The 24,372-nt window shown below is 58.9% G+C and overlaps 1 protein-coding gene across 4 annotated transcripts in view; it reads left to right on the top strand.

Annotated features, from left to right (window-relative positions):
* The window catches only part of CMIP (c-Maf inducing protein), a 228,883-nt gene extending 206,663 nt beyond the window's left edge, over window positions 1–22,220 (top strand). For all 4 annotated transcript variants that reach the window (XM_047789045.1, XM_047789046.1, XM_047789048.1 and 1 more), the window contains 11 exons: window positions 6,164–6,229; window positions 7,473–7,499; window positions 7,754–7,802; window positions 10,291–10,398; window positions 12,812–12,928; window positions 13,241–13,381; window positions 13,960–14,007; window positions 15,037–15,183; window positions 16,065–16,170; window positions 17,378–17,448; window positions 20,286–22,220. In XM_047789045.1, coding sequence (XP_047645001.1) covers window positions 6,164–6,229; window positions 7,473–7,499; window positions 7,754–7,802; window positions 10,291–10,398; window positions 12,812–12,928; window positions 13,241–13,381; window positions 13,960–14,007; window positions 15,037–15,183; window positions 16,065–16,170; window positions 17,378–17,448; window positions 20,286–20,339 — 934 coding nt within the window. In that variant the 3' untranslated portion in view covers window positions 20,340–22,220. The remainder of the gene's footprint in view (window positions 1–6,163; window positions 6,230–7,472; window positions 7,500–7,753; window positions 7,803–10,290; window positions 10,399–12,811; window positions 12,929–13,240; window positions 13,382–13,959; window positions 14,008–15,036; window positions 15,184–16,064; window positions 16,171–17,377; window positions 17,449–20,285) is intronic.
* Window positions 22,221–24,372: the final 2,152 nt, after the last annotated feature.

Genomic DNA, 24,372 nt, shown 5'->3' with positions numbered 1-24,372 from the left:
TGCTTTGGGGCATGAGTGGCTGAGAGTGCAGATGTGTAGGCGTGAGCTTCTGTGCATGATGGAGTGTGTGTGTGTGTTTCTGTGTATGTGTGCGGTTATGCCCATTACCCAGCATGTGAGTGTGTGATCCTTGCATGCTTTGTGTGCTTGGTGTGTAGTGTCAGGTGCCGGCATGCCCCCCCTTCCCCCCCTCCCTCCCCCACCGCAGCCTCCTCAGATGGGCAGGGAGGGTGTGGCATGGTAGCAGGAGACCCAATCTGCCCCGGGTGGCCCAGCTTCTGAGTGGGGCGCCTGCCCCTCCCTGAGCCTCGGCTGTATGACCCTAGAATGGAAGGGGTGTCATCGTCTCTGATCCCCAAGAGACTTGCCAGTTCCCCATTCACACTATTACCCGCTGCCCCCCAGAACCCTGGTTCCTGGCACCCCATGTAGAGGGGCCTTGCTGTCCACTCCCTCTGGCCCTGCGCTGAGCCCTGCAGTTCCGTGGACCAGCTTGGCCTGGAGAACCCAGCAGGTGCCACCCCCTCTGGCTCCCACGAGCGCTGTGCTTCCCAGGAGGACACGGCCCCACTCGCAGGGATGGGCGTTGCCGGTGCAGTAGGTGATGGGAGACGGGTGTTTTCTGAGTGATTAGGGGGGTGACAGCGTGGTCACGTCTGACCCATGCGTTGTGCCTATCTGCGGGGGGCAGGCAGCAGGGTCCCTCCATCTGGGGGGGGAGGGCTGTCCTCTGGGGCTCATCGCCGTTGCCGGGGTTGCACTGAGTCTCTGCTTCATCGTTGCTTGGCTCTGCAGCATTTGCTCTGCGCTCTGGTCATCAGCATGCCGCCTGGAATACACTCGTGGTCCAGGTGGGGGAGGCCACCTGCCAGCTGCCTGGTGAGCTGGTGAGCTTCAGGGTGCCCCCCCATGCTCTAAAAGTAAGGCCGGTGTTGTCTGTGAGGGTGAGCACGTGCACACACACACAGGCACACACCCCTATGCACATGTAACGCGGTGGCTTCTCATGTTGGAAGGAGACCCCGGATCCACCGTTCCCAAATACTTGGGCCCTGGGGAGGAGGGGGAAAGCCTTGCAGGGGGTCCATTCAGGTTAACCGTGGTTCTAGCAGCAGAGACCCCACTGCATTTAGCGATACCCCCACCTACACTGACCAGAGCAGATTCCAAATTCTGCACAGAGAGCATCTTCGAGAACACATCTCAGTTTCTTTAAGGCTGCAGGAGTCCCCGCGTTCTCCCAGGGGTGGTGGTCCGCCTTCTGAGGGACAGGCCGGCGTGGCCGGGTCTCCCCTCCCTGGCTGAGAGGGGGCCCGCCAGGCCAGAGACGGCCCTGCTCTCCTCCTCGGCCCCCGGCTCCGGCTGTTTTCAGCAAACACCTGGAACTCCCAGGTTCTTGTGCCAGCTCCGGCCCTGACTCATATTTCTCATTAAGCGCTAAGGGCTTGAGTTTCATCATGCAGTTGACACACATTTTTTTGCCTCCTTCATAAACACGCTCATGAATGAGGACCCTGTTCTTCCCGATCTGCTTCCAGACCTCCTGCTGTCCGCACAGCCCAGCTGCCAGGTCATGGGGGGGTCGGGGGCCGGTCAGGGGCTGCCTGCGGGGAGCCGGGAGGTGTTCCTGGCCCCTGCTCAGGGCAGGACCTCCCACCCGACCCGGAGGTCTTCTTGAAGCAGGGTTTATGTATCTAGGAGCCTTTTTTTCATCTTCGGGCCGCTCAGAACACGATGCGGGTCTGACAGCTTTTCCTTCTCTAACTCTGCTGCCTGCCTGAGTCACTGGCCCCCCGGAGCCCCACATGTGTACAGGCCACAAAACCCCAGCAGCCCAAAGCACACAGTTTGCTATGCTGAAAAAACAGATTCAGAGCCAGACTGCTGGGCTCCGGGGCCATGGCTGTCAGCATTACCTCGTGACCTCGGGCCGGTTACTGACCTCCAGGCATTAGAATGAGGTGGAGGGCATGGCTCTGGACCCCAGCACAGAGCAGGCGCCTCGCCGGCGTAGAGCCTGGGCAAACGGGAATTACTACACTTTCCGATGACAACTGTGTTTCCTCTATTTTAAGATACCGCTGGGAGTACGATGCTTCATTGATTTAATAACAGCACTTTGAAAGGGGAAAAAAAAAGTGCAGCATTCAAGGAAGACTCAGTTTGCAAGAGGCATGCATCTGATAGTTGAGGAAATGTGGCCATAGGACTTAATCTGCTGTATAACTTCAGGCAGTGTTCTTGTCTTCTCTGGGCCTCTGTTTTTCTGTCTGTAAAATGGGTGTCTTCCTCAGAGGGGCTATTGGGAGAATTTAGCGATATAGGACCCTTCCAGTGTTGGTCCAGCACCAGTTCTTGGTAAGATTGGACTGCTGTTATCAACGGGAGGACACCCCAGATGAGAGTGATCTGTACAGAATGAAAGAGCAGGAGTTCGGGTTGTAGCTCAGCAGGTTAAGGACCCAACATTGTCTCTGTGAGGTTGTGGGTTCAGTCTCTGGCCTCGCCCAGTGGGTTAAGGATCCGGTGTTGCTGCAAGCTGAGGTGTAGGTCGCAGACACGGCTCAAATCCCACATCCCTGTGGCTGTGACGTAGGCCGGCAGCTGCAGCTCTGATTCAACCCCTAGTCCAGGAACTTTCATATGCTACAGGTGCAGCCATAAAAAGTGGGGGGGAGGAATGAAATAACAAGTCTCTAATGTGGAATTGAGGGTCCTTTACAGTGTGTTGTGAGGCCAGAGAAGCCATGCTTAGAATCTCGGCCCACCTGAAGCCAGGGGCCCTGACTAGCTGTGTTCCCATTAGAAGGCCCTCAGATCGCTGGAATTTGACACCTCTGAAAAGTAATGTAAGCTGCAAAATGTTCCCTAGAGACTCTTGAAAACTATTCCCAGCACAGGTCAAGGTTGATGCTGAAATCATGGGCCTGTGAGGCCCAGGCTTGGGGGTACAATGGAAAGAATGTGGACTTGGGAGCAAGTTTGGGCTGTAGTTTTTCAGAGTCCAGCTCTTACCTGCTAGGCACGTGTGTGCAGGTCCCGCATCTATTCGTCCATCTATCCATGCCTTCTTTCATCAAACACATACTGCAGACCCAGGTGGGCCAGGCTCTGTCCTAAAGGCCAGGGACCCAGCTGACCCCCTGCACTCAGTCCCTCTGAAGCTGCTTAGCCCCAAGTGCTAAAAGCAGTGACATCGTCTGCTCTGGAGGGATGGCACCTGGGAATCTGCTGGCACACATGTGGCCACAGGCAAAAGGATGCTCCTCTGTCTAGGAAGAGAAAAAGGCCACCCTCATGAGACAGGTGGGCACACCCACTGTTTCTGATCAGCTCAAATCTGGCTACTTGATGACTTCCCAAACACTTGGCTTTTAAAAGAGGCCTTGGAGTTCCCGTTGTGGCTCACTGGGTTAAGAACCTGACATAGCGTCCGTGAGGATGTGGGTTTGATCCCTGGTCTCGCTTAGTGGGTTAAGGATCCGGTTGCTGCATGCTGCAGCATAGGTCACAGGTGTGCTTAGATCTGGTGTACCTGTGGCTGCGGTGCAGGCCAGCAGCTGCAGCTCTGATTCCACCCCTAGCTCGGGAACTTTCATATGCCATGCCATTAAAAAAGGAAGAGAGAGGAAGAAAGAAAGGAAGGAAGGAAGGGGAAATAAAAGAGGCCTTGATGGGCTGGAGGTCACGTGGAAGACGCCGCACCCCTCCTGGGCCTTTAGGGGGAACGGATGACTCGGAGTTGTCCCGGTGACCAGGAAGTGTAACTAGACTGTAGAAGGCAAGAGGTGTCACCCAGGACAGTCCCGCATGGTGAAGACTGCACTGCTCTGCACAGGGCTTCGGGCAGGGAAGGGGGACTCGTGGGGGGCTTGGCCACCCTGGCAGACAAGGAAGGGCTGGAATAGCCTCCAGCAGGCTGAGAGGGGGAGAGGGAGGCTGCAAGCAGCAGGAGGGCCAGGGTGCAGTCCAAGGGCAGGTCCTCAGGCCCCGGGCTCACCCTCCACCGCCACTGTCTTCCTATGGGACTCAGGGTCACAGCTGGTGCTGGGGGACAGGGGGGCGTGGAACGACCAGCTCCTTGGACGAACACGCTAGTTTGAGGGGTCTGCCAGACCAGGGTTCATACTTCCTCCCCGGCATTTAACTGACTATGATTCGGGCAACGAGTCCACCTCTTTCTCTCATGGTTTCCCAGTCGTGAAATAAGGATCGTGCTCCTGTGGATGGGTTCTGGCCCTGAGGGCTGCCGTGAGAATTCCGTGAGTCAGCATGGGCCTAGCTTTGTCACAGCACCTGGCCCCCAGCAGGCCTGCAGCAAGGGGAGGTACCCCAGCTCCATCAGCAGCATCTCCGTGCGTGGGCTTTTCGTGAGGGTTTACATGATGCAGTAGAAACACATGTATGTGGGTACACGTCTAGTGTATGTTTTCCTAAGCATGGACGGATCCATTGGAAACTTTCAAATGCGAATTCGTGGGGCATGTGACTATTCGGCAAAACCCAGATGCTCCCTGGAGCATTCGAGGCCATTGGATTCTCTCTGCAGCCCGGGAAGATCCCTGCTGAGGTGACGGGGCAGAGAAGGGGATATGCCTAGGCCCCCAGCCTCAGAGATGATGGCCACTCATTTGTCACCTTGAATTTTAACCCTGGGCCAGCTGGTTGGCCTCTAGAGGGAGTGCATACTCCTAAGAGTGCGTGATGGCAGGAGCAGAGCAGGATGAGCCGCTGACACACTCTCCCAGGCTGGCTGTGCGTCCTCGCTCCTGGCTGCCTCAACTCAGATGGGGCCTCGCTTTCTCACCCGCAGGGCAGGTGTGCTATGCTCATCCTCAAGTGCCTGTTCTGAGGATTAAATGGGCCAGTCTGTGCCCAGTGCAAGGCCTGGTGAGTGCTTAGTCAGCCTCCGTCGGCACCTCCGTGAGATCTTATCTCAGGCCAGCAGGCTTTTCTGGGAATTCTTTGCTGTATGTCTGGCATTGGAGGTTCTCCTTGGAACAAACACTTCCAGGGTGTGACCTGGATTCTGAAGGCTGCCACTCTCTCACCGGTTTATTTGGAGGAAGGGGGGCTAGCTAAACTGTGCGTTGTTGGTGGGGGCAAACATTTGTCCTTGGGGGTGGAAAGACCTTCCCCTTTTTGGTGTAAGGTATAGACAGACATACAGCGTATAAACAGATGTGTGGTATACCGAGAGAGCGGCTGGGGGACATGCTGAGAAAGCTCCTTGGGTCAAGGGGCAGAGGGGCCCAAATGATGAAAAGAAGGTTAGAAAACAGTGAATTCTAGGAGCTTCCCGCCTTGGCGCAGTGCGTTAAGAATCTGACTGCACCCGCTTGGGTTACTGTGGAGGTGTGGGTTCAATCCCCTGTCTGACACAGGAGTTCAAGGATCTGACGTTGCCATAGCTGCATGTAGGTTGCAGGTACAGCCGTAAAAGTAAAAGAAAAACCCAGTGGTTTCTAAACACAAAGGAGTCCTGGGGCCATAGGGCCAAGCATTAGTTCTGGGGTCTGGGGTCACCCTCCACCTAGGCCAGCTTCCAGCACAGTGTCACAAGGCAGTGTGTCTTCTCACAGTTCTGGAGGCTGGAGCCTGAAAATCAAGGTGTGGGTGGTGCGGATTTGTCTGAGGTCCCTCTCCTTGGCTTGTAGACGGCCCCCCTCTGTGTGTCTGTGTCCTGATCCTACAGGGACATCCATCAGGCTGGATTCAGACCCCCCCAATGGCCCGATTTTACCTTCGTCACCCCTTTCAAGGCCCCACCTCCATAAAGCAACATTCTCAGGTCATGGGGTGAGGACGTCAACGTGTGAATTTGAGGGGCACGGCTTTCCCATAACTCCGCTCAGGAGTTCGGAAGATAGAGGAACAAAACCTGGGAGCCCGGGGCCCACGTTGAGGATAAGAGCCCCGGGTTGCTGGGTGGCTCACCCTTCAGTGACAACAGAGACGTCTGGACAGACTTGTCAGGCCTCGCGGCCACGCTGAGACACCAGCTGCCTGTCCCTCGGGGCCCCTGGGAGCAGAGGGGACCAAAGCAGAGTCGGTGCCGTGCGGTCTCTGCCAGACTCTCGCCCCGTCTTTGACCCTCTGTGACGCCGCCCCGTGAGCCTGCCCTCATCAGGCCAGGCCTGACCGCCGTCCCTTCTCGTTCCAGGTCGGACTACGATGACTGGAGACCGTCTCTGGCCAGCTTGCTTCAGCCCATTCCATTCCCCAAAGAGTAAGTCCCACACACGCGCCCGGAACCCTGCAGCCTGAGCAGAAAACCTCCACTGTCCACCACCGCCTCGGCAGGGGGGACGGGTCAGGTCACAGGATGCACGTGGGGACACTGCTGACGGCAGCGGGCGATGGAGATGTTGGCCCTCACCTGGGGGACCCCCGGAGAGGCCCCGGGAAACGGGGAAGTCACCTCGTTGCTTTGTTGGACCCTTTCCCGGAGCTAAGACTACGAAGCCCTCCGCCCCGTGCCTTCCCGCGCTGCAGTCAGCGGGGTTTTGTGCATCAGATGGGAGGAGGAGAAGCTGCCTCTCGTTTCTCAGTAAAAGCCAGGGATGACGCGTGAGGAGTTGCTGTATCTGCCGCACAGCCGTGTACAGAAAGTTCTCGTATCACGCCCATTACCCCTCAGCTCCCTGCACAGTGATTTGGGCCCGAGACACAGCCTTCCCTCTCCTGCCGGCCCTTAACCCGGGCCTGCGTGTCTCACAGGAAAAGGGCGAGAGAGCTGTCTGGCGGGCAGCGGCCTGAGGAGAAGGCTCGGCTGCAGAAGCGGCCCCCAAATGCCTGCAGCCTCTGTTTTGATAGATGTGAGGAAGCGGGGCCCCCGAGGCAGTTCGGGACTCTCTCAGGAGCCGATTAACGAGTGGGTGTTTATGAAATGCGGCTCTCCAAGGGGGACATTACGCTCCGTAATTGCCCCATTTGCCGGCCTGGCGGGTCCCTGGAGCCCCCGGGATGTGAGACCGGAGAAATCCGACTCCTGAGAGCGGTGGCGTCATTGGCCGCTGCCTCTGTCCCCGCAGCCCCAGGGGTGCACCTGACACTGGGCCCATGATGCAACTTGCCTGGAGACCGGGCCCCCCTTGCCGCTCTGAGGCACGGCGGGAATTGGTGCAGCCGGGCCTTAATTGTGGCACAATTAACAAACACACCTGGGCCCCTGGTGCCCACGTGCAGACGCGCGCGCACCGACGCACACGCGTCCACCCCCGCGAGCGCCGCTCCCGTTTCCAGGCCTGGGCCCGGGGGCGCAGCCCGGTCCCGTCCCTCGGGTCGTCGCCTCATCCAAGGAGAGGCCTTAGTCCTTCCTCCCCAGGAGAGACACAGTGTCCGTGTTCGGTGCCCGGGTCCGCTTCATTCCTCGAGTCGGGCAGCGAGCCTGCCATCCCCAGAGGAAGCTCTGGGTGGCTGTGCTGTCCCCAGCGCGCCGCTCACTGCGTGTTTCCCTCTGTCTGTTGCAGAGCCCTCGCACACGAGAAGTTCACCAAGTGAGTATCCGGCGCCGCCCCTGTGCCCGTCTCCCCTGCGATCGCCCCCCGCGGCCAGCCTCCCTCCTCCCATCCTCTTCGCGTGCCTTCTGGGAGCCAGGGCAGCTGCTCCCGGAAGCTCTCCTGACACTTGCCCGGGCCCGTCGGCGCATCTCCTGATGCCGCCAGCTCAGCCGCCCTCCCCTCAGCCCCCAGCCAGGTCCGCCCAGGCCGGGACCCCGGCCGTGACTCTGGCCGGACCCCATCTCTTTCAGGGAACTGAAGTACGTGATCCAGAGGTTCGCTGAAGACCCACGACAGGAGGTAAGGCCCCTCCTGCCCGGCAGGCGCAAGCCCAGGGCAGCGGCAGGGCCTCCTTGTCCCCCACGGGCGGGCGGGTGGGCCGGCGTCCAGCACGATTTTCACAGGCTCCTTGTCTTGTCCATAAGCACAGCCCCAGCCCGAGTGTCCGAGTGTTTGCCTCTGGTCTCAGGCTGAGCAGAGGCTGTTCCCCCTCGGCTGGCAGGCCCTCCTCGGAGCGCAAGCTCGATTTAGGGGGCTCTTGACCTTCTCTGAGACGGTGTTGCATCCTCTCTGGCCCCAGTATTCTGAGAATCAGGGACGTGGAGGTGACAGGTAGGATCTGAGCCAAGGTTCATTTCCCAGGCATGGGGGCCCAGGGCCTCCCTGAGGGCCAGTCTGTCCCTCCAGCAGCAGGGCTCAGGGAGAGGGCAGCTTCCATCCTGGAGCCTCTGTGGGCCAGGGCCACCCCCCCATTCCCAGGGGTCCTGCTTCCATTGCAACAACAAAAGGACCGCAGGCCAGCCGGAACTGGGTCCTTGCCCTCCCTCAGGCACGTGCGTTTCCTTGCTTAATCCTCAGCCCCTTGAGCAGGTGCGATCATGCCCATTCCACATCAGAGCTACCCTCCTTTTAGAGCTGAGGAAACAGGTTCCATGCCCAGGGGCTTGGCCAAGGCAGGATTTATACCTGGGGAATCGGCTCCAGGCTGTGGGGTCAGCAGCCCGGCAGCGTGCACACTGTGCCAGTGGGGCTTCCCCGAGGGGTCAGGCCGCCTTCTCCGTGGCTTTTGGGACCTGAGGGGTCTGCTCGCAGGCAGGGGCGCCCCCAGCAGAGCAGGAGGATAAGGATGGGCAGGGGAGGGACCGAGTTGCTCTCAACACAGCCAGAATATGGTCTGTTAAGACCACCCTGTAAAACCTAGTTCTAGAAGCATCTAGGAGGATCTAGTTTGAAAGCACCAGGCTTCTACACCTGACTCCAGGAGCAGTCCTCGGGCACAATGGCAGAAACGGTAGACAGGGAGCTTGTGGACGTCTGGGTACCAGCGATGGTCTCACAGTTGTCAGACCTGAGCCATTCCCACCGTGGCAAAGGCAGATTGTCAGAATTCCCCTGGAAAGTGAGGCTTTCTTTCAAACACCGACTTTGAAGTTGATGAATAAAAGTGGTACCAGCTGCTTCCCAGAGCAGAGCAGCAGCTCCAAGTGCCAGGAGGGAGATTTCCCAGCCAGGGTAGCACCCGCGAGGCTGCTGCACACAAGGCCCCCCGCCCGGCCTGGCCGCCCGCGCCCACCTGCCTTCCCCTCCGACTTCTCTGCCCTCCCCCCAGATGGAGCCAGCGCTTGGCTCTCTCTGTTGAGTAGAGTTTCTTTCTCTTGATTCCCTGTTTCTTTGAAGTAGCTAAGTTAACATTTGATAGTCTTCCAACTCGGAGGGAAAAACCAGAGCCTTGCCGCCCCTGCGTTCTGTGTACCCGCGTGTGGGTTGTGATCAGTTGAGTGTCTGTGAGTAAGTGACTCTTGGCAGCAGATGGTCCTTCACTCCTGAAGCAAATGATGGGGCCCTTCTCCGCGCTGTCTGCCCAGGACGGAGGAGGAGGAGGAACAAAGGCCTTTGTCTCCCTCTCTGCAGTTACAGCGGGGCCGGGGTGGGTGTGGAATTCCTCCCACACACGCACACGTGTTTGCACACACGCACGCACACGCCACCCGCACACGGGCGCGCAGAGCTCTGGGAGTCACTGAGAAAGCTGTGCTTTGGGCTCTGACATTTCCCCCTGCCCCCCCCCTTCCCCCACAGAGACTAACGAGCAGGTGTCAGGGTCCCAAAGAAAGAAAGAGATGAGCAGGACAAAGACCTCCCCAGGGGTGGAGAGGTGGGTGGATGCTCCCACAGCGAGGGTCAGTAATGTGGGGAGCAGACCCCAAAAGTGAGCTGGGCAAGGGGTTCAGAGCAAAAGGAGGGCAGGAGGCAAGAGAGAAATCGGAGATGTCGAGTGGGGGTGCAGAGACCCAGACAGAACGGGGCCAAAGAAATGCCCCCATCAAAGGCGTGGAGAACGGGGCTGGGCTGAGCCGTTCCTTCTCACCTCTCTCCCCGGCCTTGGCCACAGACTTGCTTCATTCAAGGCACCTAACTAACCCCAGAGTTCCCAGGGGGCTCAGTGGGTTAAGGATATGGCATCGTCACTGCTGTGGCTCTAGAGGGGTCGATCCCTGGCTCGGGAACTTCTACTTGCCGCGAGTGCAGCCAAAAACAAAAAAAAAAACAAAAAACCAAAAGGCAGCTAACCAAGCCAGGGCCCTGCCCTCCATCTGAGGCGCTGATGGCGAATGGGTGGAGTTGGGGAGGTCAGAGTTTTCCCCCAAAGGCCTTCCATGGAATCGAGGGGAGGCTGGGAGTATTGGATGAAACAAAGTTAAACAGATTGCCTAACGATGGGACTTGTCCGAACTCTGACATTTGCATGTGTGGCTCAGGGCCTGACTGAGTGCTTCTCCTCCGGCAGGTCCACTCGTGCCTGCTGAGTGTGCGCGCTGGCAAAGACGGCTGGTTTCAGCTCTACAGCCCTGGAGGGGTGGCCTGCGACGATGACGGGGAGCTGTTCGCCAGCATGGTATGTCAGGGGGCCTGGACTGGAGCTGTGGGTGGGCGCTCGGTTCATCTCCCTGACCAGTGAAAGAGGTGGCCCAGGTCACCCGGAGGTTCAGGGTGAAAGGATGCTGATTTGATGAAGGTGTTGGTGACAACGGCCACCAGGGTTGCTTTCTCATTTTTTTACCTGAGCAGGTGCCAAGCCAGAGGCTTGAAGGTCCTGCCCTCCCTCAGGCCCCCACCCATATGAGGAGGTGACCCTTCGTGTTACCCCATTTTGCAGCCGAGGTGTTAACTGCCTGAGCGCACCAGGTTCACTCTAGTGCAAGGTCACATTCAAGGGACCAAGCCCTTAACAGGCACAGGGATTCTGGAAGGCGCTGGGATCTACCAGCTCATCTGATCCTTGCAATAAGCCAAGGTCAGGATGCTGAGCCCTCCTTGGAGATGAGGAATCTGAGGTCACCAGACCAGACTGCCTCTGGGGTGAATTGCAGCACTTGCTCTGTTCGCCGTGACCAGCCCCTCACACACACGATGTCTCTTAATCGTTGTGGCAACCCTTCCCTTCCCCGCACCTGTGCTGAACCAGGCCCAGGGAGGTGCAGTGGCTTGTGGGAAGGTCCTCCCGGCCTCCAAATTCCTCCCTCAGCCAGGCTCATGCTGTCCAGACTTAATCCCTCCTCTGGTAGCAAAGAGTGTTCGTCTTGTGAAGGGGGTCCCAGATGGTCCCCTGGCCTGTTCCACAATCACGCATGTTCTGGAATGTGAGAAAACGAGAGCCTGGGCCAGCCATGGCTGAGGCCTCAGACCTGCCACGTGCTGGCCTGATGACCTTGGGTGAGGAACTTGCCTCTCTGGGCTTCAGTCTCCTCCTCTGTGAAACAGGGAGCATAGTACTGGCGCCTCGGGATCCCGTTGGCAGCTGCGTGTGATGACAGCAGATGGAAGGCACCCCGCCTGGGCCCAGTGCACGTCGGTGCTCGGAAGTGACAGCTCTGGTTACTCTCATTCCTACTGGGTGGCTGGTCCAGCAGCGCGAGCAGCTCCCAATGCTCCCGGCAACGAACTTAGCACCAGGGTCTGTGCAGTGATGACAGACCCTGGCGCTGCCTCTAGATCCTTTTTTTTTTTTTTTTTTTGGCTTTTCTAGGGCCACACCCGCAGCATACGGAGGTTCCCAGGCTAGGGGTTTAATTGGAGCTGTAGCTGCCAGCCTACACCACAGCTCACAGCAACCCCCTGAGCAAAGCCAGGGATTAAACCTACAACCTCCCAGTTCCTAGTCAGATTCGTTAACCACTGAGCCACGACGGGAACTCCCTAGATCCTTTCTTAAAAGGGGCTTATTTTTAGGTTCCTTTCCTTCTGCACGCCTCGCCTGCTGCCCGACAGGTCCCATTTTGAGTGCCCTGTGCCTCCTGGAAATGCCAGCCCTGCCTGCCTGCACCACCTCTCTCTCACCTCTCACAGGCTCCTCTGATGTCACAGCTTCACCATGGCAACAGCCCGTGGTCCCCCCACTCCTTGGTGCGGAGACTGTGAGAGAGAAGTCAGGCAGCTGGCAGCTCCCAGTCTGAGAGATCGCATTTGTATGCCAGAGCTGTTCATGATGGAGCGGGAAAGTGTGGACGTGGGGAAGGAAGCAGGCAGCCCCTGGGATGGCAGTGTGTCGTTTCCATGGAAACGCATGCAGGAAGAGGTCCCCTTGATGTGGCAGCCGTTTCCAACTGTGGGGGGTCATTTGCTCTTCCATGAAGTCAGGCAAAGCAGGTGTCTGGTGTCCCCAGCCCTGTTGGTTGGGGACCTCTGCCCTTGGGCCCCATCTCCGGATGCACCAGAAAAAAAACATACAGTTCTCTTAGTGGCTGCCCCACACATAACCCAAGGGGGAGCAGAATTTGCCAGTTCTTGGATTTCTAGGGCAATCACTCAGACTACCTTGGGGCTCCGAGGGGCCTTAGGTAGCGGAGACAGGGCTCCACACAGTTCCCTGTCCTCATGTGAGGGCTGGGCTTGTGTATCGTGAGCCAGGGCCACCCAGAAGTTTCCACCAGGTTTGCCAGCAACGAGAACCCAGAGGGCTGGCTGTCAGCGGAGTCCCAAGGGGAATGGGAGAAGGCCTCGGGGTGTGTCTTAGGGGGTGGGGGTAAAATGTACAGAACATGAATTTTCCCACCCTAACCGTTGTTAAGCACGGAGTCCTGGAGCACTCGGTGCCTTCACGCTGTCCTGCGGTCATCACCACCATCCCTCTCCAGAACTTTCTCTCCTTCCCCAACTGAACCTCCCCCAACTCAGCACTGATTCCACCCCCTTCCCGGCCCCGGGGCCCACCCTTCTCCTTTCGCAGCCCTTCCGGGGCGCCTGCAGAGGTGCCCCGGGGCCACCGCCCGTGGCGGGCACTGCCTTCACCGGGCCGTCCCTCCCTCCAGGTGCACATCCTCATGGGCTCCTGTTACAAGACCAAAAAATTCCTGCTCTCCCTGGCGGAAAACAAGCTGGGACCCTGCATGCTCCTGGCGCTGAGGGGGAACCAGACCATGGTGGAGGTAAGGAGCCGGGCCCGAGCCCCTGGCCAGGCTGCCCACGCACCCCGGCCTTCGTCCTGCGAGAGACCGGGCGGAAGCCGTGTCGCTTTTCCTGCCTCAGCCCCAGAAGTCAGGCAACTGGCCCAGCGTCCCACGGCCAGAAGTGCTGGGTGTGGGGAGAGACTGGGACCTCGGGGCGCACGGGCTGTGCTGCGCGTGGTCCCCTCTCCCGGCAGGTGGGGCAGGCCGAGGGTTTGGGCACCTGCGCCTTCAAGGAGCAGCCCCGCCCGGCGTCTCAGGCAGGGGGTGACGCGCCGCCCCGGCTCTCGGCAGATCCTGTGCTTGATGCTGGAATACAACATCATCGACAACAACGACACCCAGCTCCAGATCATCTCCACCCTGGAGAGCACGGGCGTGGGGAAGCGCATGTACGAGCAGCTGTGCGACCGGCAGCGGGAGCTCAAGGAGCTGGTGAGTCCACAGCGGCTCCGAGGAGCAGAGCCCAGGGACTGCGGCGCCTCTGTGGGCCTCCCTCTCCGGCACCCCCCTCAGACCCAAAGACGTCGAGATGACCACCTGCCCCTTTCCAGATGATCAGACAGGCCAGGCTGGTGGCCCAGGGTCAAAGAGCCCCCAGCCTGGCCAGGACCCCGTGCTGTCCCACCCTCTGAGTCCCGCAGGGCCGTCGCTGTCAGGGACCCCACGTCCCTGAGGCTCTTCATTTGAGTGCCTGGGTGGGGCTCGCCTTCAGAAGGCCAGCACCTGTACCCCTTGGCCAAAGCGCAGCAGGACAGAAGGGGTCGGGAAGTCAGGCCCTGGAGCAGCTCTGATGCTCCTCCTTTGGATGGGGCCCCTCTGAGACCTGACTTCTCTGCCATTTCCCAGAGCCCAGGCATAGCTGGTTGGTAGCACCCTCATCCTTTCGGGGCCTTCACGGATGGGCTTCCACTCCCAGGAAAGCAAATGGCGCCCTGAGAGGTGATGCTGGAGGTGGGGCCGGGGGAAGCTCGTGGGCAAGTGGGTCATGATCACTCTGGTTCCTCTTGCAGCAAAGGAAAGGCGGGCCCACCAGGCTAACACTGCCCTCCAAGTCCACAGTGAGTTGGTTTCGTTGTCTGGCGGGGCTGGGCAGAGGGAGGAAGGCGGGTTGGTCCTCCTTGCTGGGGAACAGCAGCGCCTGTTGCCGGTGATGCGGTCGGGGGTTGAACAAGGACGCCATGGTACTTGGCAGGCCGGCTTTTCTGGAGGGAACTGGATTGTAGGAAACCAAACATTATGGTACAGATTATGGTGGATATTAATGTTGACATGTTACCAGTTATTCATAGTGACAGCAGTAATAGTTCATGTATGTTGAAGCGTTCACGCACAGATACTGTGCTCACAGTGCACTGTGTCTTCACAACAAGCCTTTTAGGTTGGTGCCTCTTCCCTTCCCCATTTAACAACTTTGGGCCTCTTAATTCCTCTGTCCTGTCCTTGGCACATAGCCTCCACCTCATGGTCCAAATAGGCTGCACAGGCTCCAGCCATCTGTCTCCATTCCAGCCAGGAGTAAGGAGAAGCAGGCAAAGAACACAACTCTTCTCTTGAAGGACCTTCCTGGAAGTTCCATTGGTCACAACTGCTTATATACCATTGTCCAGATATAGCACGTGGCCCCACGTAGCTGGAAAATGTAGCCTTAATTCAGGGCAGCCATATGCCAGCTAAAACTTAAGGATTCTGTCCCAAAGATGGAAGAGGTCAGCGATCTGCGTCTAGCGCTCTCATGTTCGTCGATCCCCACAGGCCTTAGAGTTGCAGGGGGCTTATTGTTTGCTGCTGGGAATGGCCACCAGCTGCCACCTGGGAAAGCGAGCTGGTCAGACAGACATGTGCGCGCAGGCCTGTGGGAGGGACATGGCCTCTGAACACCCCAGTGGTGACTCAGGGTGTGAGTCACAGCACCCAAAGGCTTTCTCCAGCCGGGCAGCTACCACCCATGGAGATAGGGAGGCAGCCTGCCTCCTTGACACCCCCTTAGCCCAACCCACCGGGCCAGACAGTGTGGGGGTGGAGAGGGCCTGGGAAGGTGCCGGGCTGTGCCAGGCGCCCCCTGAGCCCCGCCTGCCTGCCCTCTGCAGGATGCCGACTTGGCTCGTTTGCTGAGCTCTGGCTCCTTTGGAAACCTGGAGAACCTCAGTTTGGCCTTCACCAATGTAACCAGTGCCTGCGCAGAGCACCTCATCAAACTGCCTTCTCTCAAGCAGCTAAACCTGTGGTCCACTCAGGTACACGGGCCCTCCCTGCACCCCGCTCCCTGTCCTCCCTGCACCCCGCCCCCTCCCTGTACCACTCCCTCTCCTCCCTTGCTCCGCCCCCTTCTCCCTTGCTCCGCCCAGCCCTCCCTACCCCCTGGTGGGGGGCGTTCCCTCCTCCCTGCCCCATACCTGCCCCGCACCCTCCTCCATGGCTGGCCTTTCCACCCAGAACCCATGGGTCCAGTCCCTTGATCCCATGCCCCCTCCATGGCTCAGTGCTACGTTCCCCAGAGGGTCCTAGGCCAGAGGAGGTCTAGCCTTTCTGACGCCCAGTAGCCCCTTTCACGGCTAGATTTGCTGAGGCCCAGAGGGGACATGTAGAGTCTTACCCGTGCTGAAAGGCAGAGCTGACGTGTGGAGCGGGTCTAATGCCCCTGCCTCGGGGGCGTGCAGGTGGCTTGTGGGTCCCTTCCTTGTCATAATGGCCACGGTGCTCCTTGTCCTGCTCAGCGTTGATCTAGCGGTTGAGCCCTTGGCATGGATCTTTACATGTGGGCTCAGCAGTCCAGCCATCCCACCCTCCCCCAGGGCAGGGCCACCTCGGCTCTCACTCAAAGAGCCACTGGGTTCACAACCCCCCTAGACAGACGGTAGCACCAACTCACAGGGTTGGGAGGGTACTAGTCTGGGCCATGGCACCAGCAGAAGCTGGATTTGAACCCAGGTCATGGCCCTGGAGTCTCTGGAGAGAAGCGGGAGCAGCCCTGGCCCTGAGGCGTGGAGGGCGGAGGTCCTGGGCCACAGAGCCAGGCTCTGCCTCCTTCCACCGCTGCCCCAGGCTGAGGGTGGTCCCCCAGTGCGGGGTGGAGGCTGGAGTCGGTCTCCAGGCTGAGAGGGTCTCTGCCTCACAGTTTGGAGACGCCGGCCTGCGGCTCCTGTCGGAACACCTCACGATGCTTCAGGTGCTGAACCTGTGCGAGACGCCCGTCACCGATGCCGGCCTGCTGGCCCTCAGCTGTGAGTCCCGCCGCCTTCTCTGGTCCCTCCCCGGGGCTGCGGGCCACGCCGAGGCCTCGCTAAGCCCTCCTCCACCAGAGCAGCACCAGGGCAAATGCCGCTGCCCTTGTGGAGCTGATATTCTAGAAAAAAGGAAAACGCGTGAGGCCAGGCTCATGCCCTCCCGACAGTGTCAGAGGCCTGAGGTGCCCCCTCCCCCACCAGCCGCAGCGGTTCCCCCGGAGCTGGTTGGAAATGCAGATTCTCAGGCCCTGCCCCAGACCCGCCGACTCAGAAACTGCATTGTAACAAAATGCCCCAGGGATTCTCATGCGGGTTAACATTTAAGAGGCGCTGCCCTAGTAGACGGAGCCAGAGGATACTCGCGGGACCTGGAGCTGCTGGTGCCTGTACCCCAACCCTCATCTCCTGAACTCGAACCTTGGGTGCTGCTGAGCCTGGGAATCTGCATTTCCTGTTGTCAGACCCACTGGTTTAGATGAGAGGCCCTGTGTATCCCAGCTGGGAAGAAGCAAGGAGGGTTTCCCAGGGAGAGGACTGGACCTGGGCATGGAAGCCATACACGTAGGGGTGGCCAAGGGGCTGGCAGGCCCGGCAGCAGGTCCTTGGCCCCTGGTAGGAGGCTTTGAGGAGTTAGGGGCAGGTGACAGGGCTGACGGAGCACCGGGAGGATGAGGTTTGGGGTCCCAGCAGGGTAGCGTCCTGGCAAACAGTGCTGGCTCCTGCGTCCCGCACTCAGCGCCTCCGGGAGGGGGACAGGGTGTCTGTCTTTAACAGGCGCCCTGTGCAACTCTGGATGCAAAGCCAAAGCATGAGGCCTGCTTTCCAGAAGCCGGGGCCCACGTCAGCTCCCGTGGGGAGAGCTTTCAGGGTTTCCTCAGGGGAAAGGCCAGGGCTGGCCCATTAGGGCTGGTCTGCAGGGTGGCAGTCAAGCTCCAGGGACATGACAGGGGACCGGAAGGGAAGGTCACAGGGGCAGGGAGAGAACACGGGCCCAATTCAGGTCAGCACCTGCCTGAACTAGACTCTGTACCTCGCGGCCCCCACCTCTGCTCTGAACCTCCAGCTCCCCCACCCCGTGCCCTAAGCAGAGGCCTCGGAAACTCAGTCATCCCCCAGCTTGAGGGTCTAGTTCCCTCAGCTGCCCCCCGTGGGGTCTGACTGACTTCATGGTCATGTCTGTCTGTGTCTGTCTGTCACTGCACAGCCATGAAGAGCCTCTGCAGCTTGAACATGAACAGCACCAAGCTCTCGGCTGACACCTACGAAGACCTGAAGGTGAGCTTCCGTTCCTCCCTTCCCGTCTTCCTTCTTCTTTCCTTCCTTTGCAAGTGCAAAGGTCCTGAGGCAGAAAGGTTGGCAACAAGTGACTGTGTAACGAATGCGACTAGAAAGTGAGAGAGCGAGGGCGAGCTGGGGCCAGACTCGAAGGAGCCCTCGTAGATCCCGGGATTTCACCCAGGTTCAGTGGAAAGCTTTCAGAGGCTCTAAGCAGGGTGATGAGTTCTGCTTTTAAAAGCTCATTCTGGCTGTTACATGGGAAATGGGTTTTTTGAGGGGGAGGATTAAGCATGAGCAGCAGCACATGGATAGTTTGGCAGGGCTGCTGCAGTCACACGGCTAAGCTGGGGCCACCAGGGCTGGGCTAGGTTGGCAACTTCTCGAGGAAAGAGAAGAGGTTCTGAGTGGTGGAAGGCAGGCATGTCTTATGTTTAAAAGCATGTCTTGGAGTTCCTGTTGTGGCTCTGCAGGTTAAGCACCCGACGTAGTGTCCTTGAGAATGTGGGCTCAATCCCTGGCCTCACTCAGTGGATTAAGCATCCGGCGTTGCCACAAGTTGCGGGGTCAGTTGTAGATGTGGCTCGGATGCTGTGTTGCTGTGGCTGTGGTGTGGACCTGCAGCTGCAGCTCTTAGCCCAGGGACTTCCATACAGGTGCAGCTGTAAAAGGGAAAAAGAAAAGCATGTCTCTTGGAAGTTTCGGTGGCCTAACAGGTTAAGGATACAGTGTTGTCACTGCTGTGGCTCAGGCTACAGCTGTGGCACCGGTTGGATCCCTGGCCTTGGAACTTTCGTATGCCTTGGACATAGCCCAAAAAAAGCATGTCTCTTCAGCCTTCAACAGGCTCCCCCTGCCCCCATCCTGGGTCCAGAAGAATGGGCATGGCATCAGAGCCAGCGCCCTGGGAAGGAAGGGCTGAGCCAGGAGACACAGGTGGTGCCCTGAGCCGGCCGGCACCTAGGCACCCTGGAAGCCACGTGCAGGGATCCTCCAGCAGGGGCTCCCCTCCTACTGCTGCTCCAGCTCAGCCAGATCCGCAGCCCGGGGCTAACTCACTGACCAAGCCTCCAAAAACCTTCGGAGCCCCTACTGTGTGCCAAGCCCACGCTGGGCACGGGGCCGAAGTGCGGCTAGCTCAGCCCTGCCTGGGCAGAAGCTCAGTCCTGGCAGACAAGCAGCATACAGGGGCAGGATGGGGCCCAGGGGCCAGCAGGGCGGGCACGGCTAGCTCTGTTCATTAGGGTGGAAGAACCTTCACAAAAGAGGGTCTTAAGAAGTGAGTCTGCCAGGCAGGCCAGGAGAGGCATCCACAGGCTCCTGAGGAGTGCGTGGTGAGCGGAGGGCAAGGTGCACGTGAAGGGCCAGGGCCAGTGGCCTAAGTGTCCTCTGAGGGCTTCTGACGCCAGCACCACCAGCCTCCCTCAGGGGCTGGGCCATCAGAAAGGCTTCAGGGCCCATCCCAACCTGCTGAATTGAGTGAGCATTTTAAGCCCAGTCCTGAGGATTCCTGCACAAGAAGCAGAGACTTCTTAGCTGGTGCTGCTTTAGTCAGCTTAGCTGTAGAGACCAACCAGGAAAGGGGTGCAGTGAGCCGCTTGTGAAGAGAAGTCCCTTCCAATCGGTGTGTTGCACGTTTGAGAGACACGTGGTTTCACGTTGGTGACCCTGGCCCAGGATGCCCAGCCTCTGCCGTGGGCCATGGGGCAGATTGGGGGCTGCCTGCCTCAGGAGAGGCAGCCTCTGTGCCACAGCAGGTCAGCAAAGCTGAACTTCACCACCCACTCTGGCCAGAGCTTCCAGATTTCCAGAGAACCTGGAAACCTAGATTCTTCTGTTGCAGTCTCCTAACTTTGAAAGGCTGGCTTGTTGGCTTGGATCTTTTTTTTTTAATAACACTGCACTGGTGACTGCTGGCCCCTAGTTTGTAACCTCTCTCTGGGCAGTGGGGAGCCATTGAGGGTTGTTGAGCACTGGAGAGGAACAGCGAGGAAGTGTGTGTGTGTGTCTGTGTGTGTGTACACACGCGCCTTGGGCACATGTTAGGAGATTGTTAGATCACACTGGCCAGTGCACAGGAAAGATGGGGAGGCAGGAAGTCAAGCCAGGAGACCAGTTAGCAGCCTCTTTGTACAGTGAAGACTTGTCAAGAAAAAGCCAGCTGTTTGTAGAAGGAAGGGCAGAGGGGTGTCTGGGCGGCAGGCGTGGGAGCGGGAAGTGGCGCTGAGGAGCAGCAGGGGGGACCTCGAGGGCCAGGATCCCGAGCGTCAAGGATCTCCGCACCCCACCCCCACCCCCACCCCCGCTCCGGAGGCGCGCAGCTTGGGGATCCCCCGTCCCCTGCCTACCCGACTCCTGACAACCCCGAGGGCACGAACGGCAGTACAGTGAGAAGAGTTCCGTCCACAGAGCACATGATGTTGCCTGGACAGAGAGCCCTGCATTTGCCCCGCGTTTGGTGTTTGGTCCCTCGCTGCCTCCTGTGAGCCAGGGCCTGGAGTTAGATGCCCTCCACAGATGAGGAAACTGGCTCCTGGAGGCCAGGACGCTGCCCCAGGGCACCTGGCCAGCAAGTGGCAGAGCAGCGCCTCACACCCCAGGCTGCCTGCCGCCAGAGCCAGTGAGCCGATCCCCTGAGGCGGGCCGGGACTCCCCAGCACCTGTCCCCTGCGGTCTTCGGGGCCGCCGCATCCCCTGCCAGGTCCTGCCGAGGTCCCCCGGCTCTGGGCCTGGGGTGGCAGAGTGGGGAGGGCACGGCGAGATCGCCAGCACTGGTGCCGGTGGACATCGAGCCCCCGGGGCCTGGAAGGAACCGCATCCTTGTTGCCCCCCCGCAGGCCAAGCTTCCCAACCTGAAGGAGGTGGACGTCCGCTACACGGAGGCCTGGTGAAGCCCGGGCGGGCGGGAAGCCGCTGCACCCGCAGCACACGCTTGACAAAGCGCCGGAGAGCAGCGGACCGAGGGGCCGCCCCCGCGTCCTGGCTGTGACATAGATGGGGGGTCTTTCTGGGGGCCGAGGGCGGAGGGGGGAGGGGGGAGGGTCCGGAGGCACGCCCAGCCCCCGCCTAATTCTTTTAGCTTCATAATCGGATACCTTGACCTGATCTAAAACGGACTTTGTAGCAACCAGAGGAGCGCCAGCGGGTCGGGGAGAGGGTGGGGGTGGGGGCTTGGGGAGGGGGGGACCCTTCGTGGATTTTCTTTGCCTTTGTGTTCAATGCCGTGTGGGAAAAGTCAACTCCGATGCCACCGTCACGCGACCCCAGTGGGCCTGGAGGCGGAGGAAGGATGCTGTCCTCTGAGGCCCCGCGGGGAACTCGCCCCACCATCGCCGTCGGACTAGACCCAGTCACGTCATCCCACCGTCCTGTGTCCTCGCCATTGCTATGCAACGTGATTCTTGTTGTACATAAGATTTAAATAATGCGCCTATTTAAGAAACGTTGACAAATTGCAGGTCTGGGACCTGCCTCTTATTTATGAAGTCTCTGACCCGCCCGCCCGCCCGCCCGCCCTGGCCTGTCGTACTGTACAAACCAGTCAGCTGTCGGGGTAGTGGTTGTGTTCTTGTTATTTTTTTAAAGGAAACAAACAGACGAAAAGAAAAAAAAAAAAAAAAAACAATCTCCTTGGAAAATGACTTGCTTTTTCGTAATGGATTCTGTATGCTAACGCTCTCTTGTCCGTCCGCCAGCCCCTCTGCCCGCCACACCCCGCCACCGTGCATTTCCCCGATTCCAGAGGTCTCCAGGTTCCTCGTGGGGTGGGAGTCAGGCTGGGGGAGGAAGAGCGGGGGTCCCCACCTTGTAGTCTTGCTCCTCTGAGGCCCCAGCTTTCTCTCGGCCCCTTTTACACGTTTGGAGGAGGGGGTGTGCTAACCTGTCCTCCGTCCATCCGCCCCGTAGGAGAGCCCTCCCGTCTCCAGTGGCCCCTGAGGTCCCCGTCCCAACTGAGACTCTGCGACCTGTGGCCTCCCCACCGTCCTGTGCCTCCCACGCCCCTCATGCATGCCCGCCTCTTTGCATGGTCCCTCGGGAGAAGAGAGACATCGCCTCCACCAGCCTGCCCCCCCCCACGAATGTGACCACTGCAGCGCAGACGCCCCTCCTGTCCCCTTCCGTCCCACACCTGCCCCAAAGACACACCAACCTCCATTTCTTTTATAGACAAGCCCTCACTGTACAGAACAGCCCTCCTGGTTTACTTGGGGTCCCCTCTCCCCCAAGCCCCTTCTTCTGTTGGTTTAGCACAAACACCCCCTCCGGCACCTCCAGACCTAACCCCCCGTCAATGTAATTGTTTTATATATATATTTAATCTTATTCAATGGAAACCATGCTTTTGTCGTTTTATACTTTGCTAGGTAGACTTTATTACCCACCCCCGACTATGCCCTCATTTTTTTAAAAAAGGAAAAAAAAAAAGACATTGGGTTTCAGTCTTAATCCATTTTCCGTGCCAGGTTTGATTTCGTGTGTGCGTGTGAGTGTGTTCTGTTTTGTGTATTGTTTTTTTTGTTGTTGTTGTTTTCTGTTGTTCGGTTTTACCTGCTCCCCTCCAGTCCCATACTTTACAGCACTCTGGTGCAGGAAGAAGCAGAAGCAAAAAAGAAAAAAAAAAATTTAAAAAGAAAAAAAAAAAAGAAGAGCCGAGACATGCCACCTTTCCCTTCGCACTGTTGCTTTTCCTGATGGTTAATATGCTGTCACGTAGCTGTGTTCAGAGATGTGAAATACTTTCAGGCAAAAATAAACTGTAAGTGACTCATTGACATCTGGCCTTTCTATGCGGCTTCAAGGGGCCTCAGCGGGGGGACGGGGTGAGACCGCGGCTGAGGGGGCGGGGTGCTCACAGCAGAGCCCGGACACCCTCTCCCAGTGTCCAGGGCTCCTCACCTTCTGCACTTTTGGGAGCCAGGCCTGAGCACTGAAGAGGATTGAGCAGCTCCTGGGTCCTGACCCACTAGAGGCCAGGAGCACCCCTCCCCCCAGCAGATGGTACCTGGTGTCCCTGAGTGACAAAGCCACCCGTCCAGGGCGGCAGGGGAGGGGCAGGGTGGAACCCAGGGGTCGACCAGGACTGTCGTTGGGCAGGGCCTCCCCGAAGCTCTAGTCCATCAGGGTCTCGGAGGATGCAGGTTCTCAGCCCTGGGCGGGGCCCGAGACTGCATTTCTGAGGAGCGCTGGGCCATGCGGATGCGCCTGGTTTGTGGAGGGCTCTCTGAGGCCAGCCACCTCCTCCCCAGGTAAGAAGAAACTTTCTCTCTGCCCCGTGGCCCCGTCCCTCCCTCTGCCCCATGTCCAGCCTGTCCCTGCCCAGGAGTCCCCTCCTTGTCCCTCTGCACCCGCATCCCCCACCCTCAGCCAGGCCCTCATCTGTCTCCCAAGGACAAGTGGTGGACCCCTGGCTGTCCCCTGGTCCCCCCACACCACCTTCCTGCCCCACATCCTCTCGGCATCCCCGCACACCTGCTCCTGCCCACGCCCAGCCTTACTTCCCGAGGCCCCTGGGCGGCCTGTCAGCTGCTCCACCTGCCAGCTCTGGCCACACAGGGAAGGCAGGTGCTGTGGGTGAGAAGAGGAGGGGCCTGGACTTGCAGGGGTGGCCAGCAGGCCCCAGGCATCCTGGTCTTCAGGCCAGATGTCCCTGGCTTCACCACGGCCAGCTGCAAGCCACGACATGGGGTGAGGCAGGCAACTGACCTGCCAGGACCTGAGGGTGTGCCCTTACTTGGAGATAGGGTCTTTACAGAGTATTCAAGTTAAAATGTGGCCTTAGGATAGACCCTGATCCAACATGGCTGGTGTCTTTGTAAAAACGGGGAATTCAGACCCAGAACCCAGAAGCGGATTGGTACATCAGGAAATGAATCTGAAGAGGCGGGCACACAGGGAGGCCATGTACAGACGAGGGCAGAGCAGCACCCCTTACAGAAGGCTGGCGAGCCTCCAGAAGCTGGGGGAGAGGCCGGGAACAGACCCCCCCAGCCTCAGTAAGAACCAGCCTGCCGACACCTTGAACTTGGTGTGAGAATGAACCTCTGTTGTTTTAGGCCCCCAGTTGGTGGTGCTTTTTCCCAGCAACCCTAGGACAGGGAGTGCACCTGTGTCCAGAGTACCACCAAACAGAAATAGACCCTCACGTTCCTGGAGACCCGAAGCCCCAAATGGAGATGTCAGCAAAACTTGCCTTTCCCCTTCCAGCCGCCGGGGCTGGGGCGTCCTGGCTGGCGGCTGCAGCCCTGCACCTCTGCTTCTGCTTCATGTGGCCGCCTCCTGCCTCCATCTCACATCTCTCTCTGCCCTTCTCTTGTGAGGACACTGGACGTTGGATTTTCGGCCTGCTTGGATGATCCAGGATGGTCTCGTGGACAGAGCCTTAATGGGGTCACGTGATCTGCAAGGAAGCCGCTTTTTCCATACGAGGTCCCAGGCCCCAGTCCCAGGTAAAAGCACCTTCTGGGGCCACGTTCACCACACGGCCGTGGCGGAAGGAGGTGAGATGAGCCAGTGCCTCGTTAGTCATGCTGAGGTGTCTGGGACCTGTCCCCAGGGCCAGGAGCGGTTTAAGGACATTGCAGTTTTCATACTCGTTTTTCTGACAAAGCGTGTAGCTAGCACCTACTACACGCCAGGCACACCACTGGGTTCTTTGAGTCTGAACTCACTTACTCCTGGCAAGCCTATGAGGCGGGTGCTAACGTGATCCCTCTCAACCAACGGGGCAGTGCAGGCCAGGAGACACTGGGTCTCTTGGTCAAGGTCACACTGGGAGCCGAGCACCAAGGCAAGCTTCTGACCCAGGCATTACAGGCGGGTCTTTCCACTGCTGGTTGGTGAATGGACGGGGCTGGGGCTTGGACCACATGGAGAAACAGATTCAAGAAAAGCTTAAGAGTAAAACTGCAATGGAGTTCTCGTCGT

The sequence above is a fragment of the Phacochoerus africanus genome, chromosome 8 (assembly GCF_016906955.1).
Source record: "Phacochoerus africanus isolate WHEZ1 chromosome 8, ROS_Pafr_v1, whole genome shotgun sequence".
NCBI classification, from domain to species: Eukaryota; Metazoa; Chordata; class Mammalia; order Artiodactyla; family Suidae; genus Phacochoerus; species Phacochoerus africanus.
Note: the sequence above shows the minus strand (reverse complement) of the source record. Positions and strands in the feature narration are given on the sequence as shown.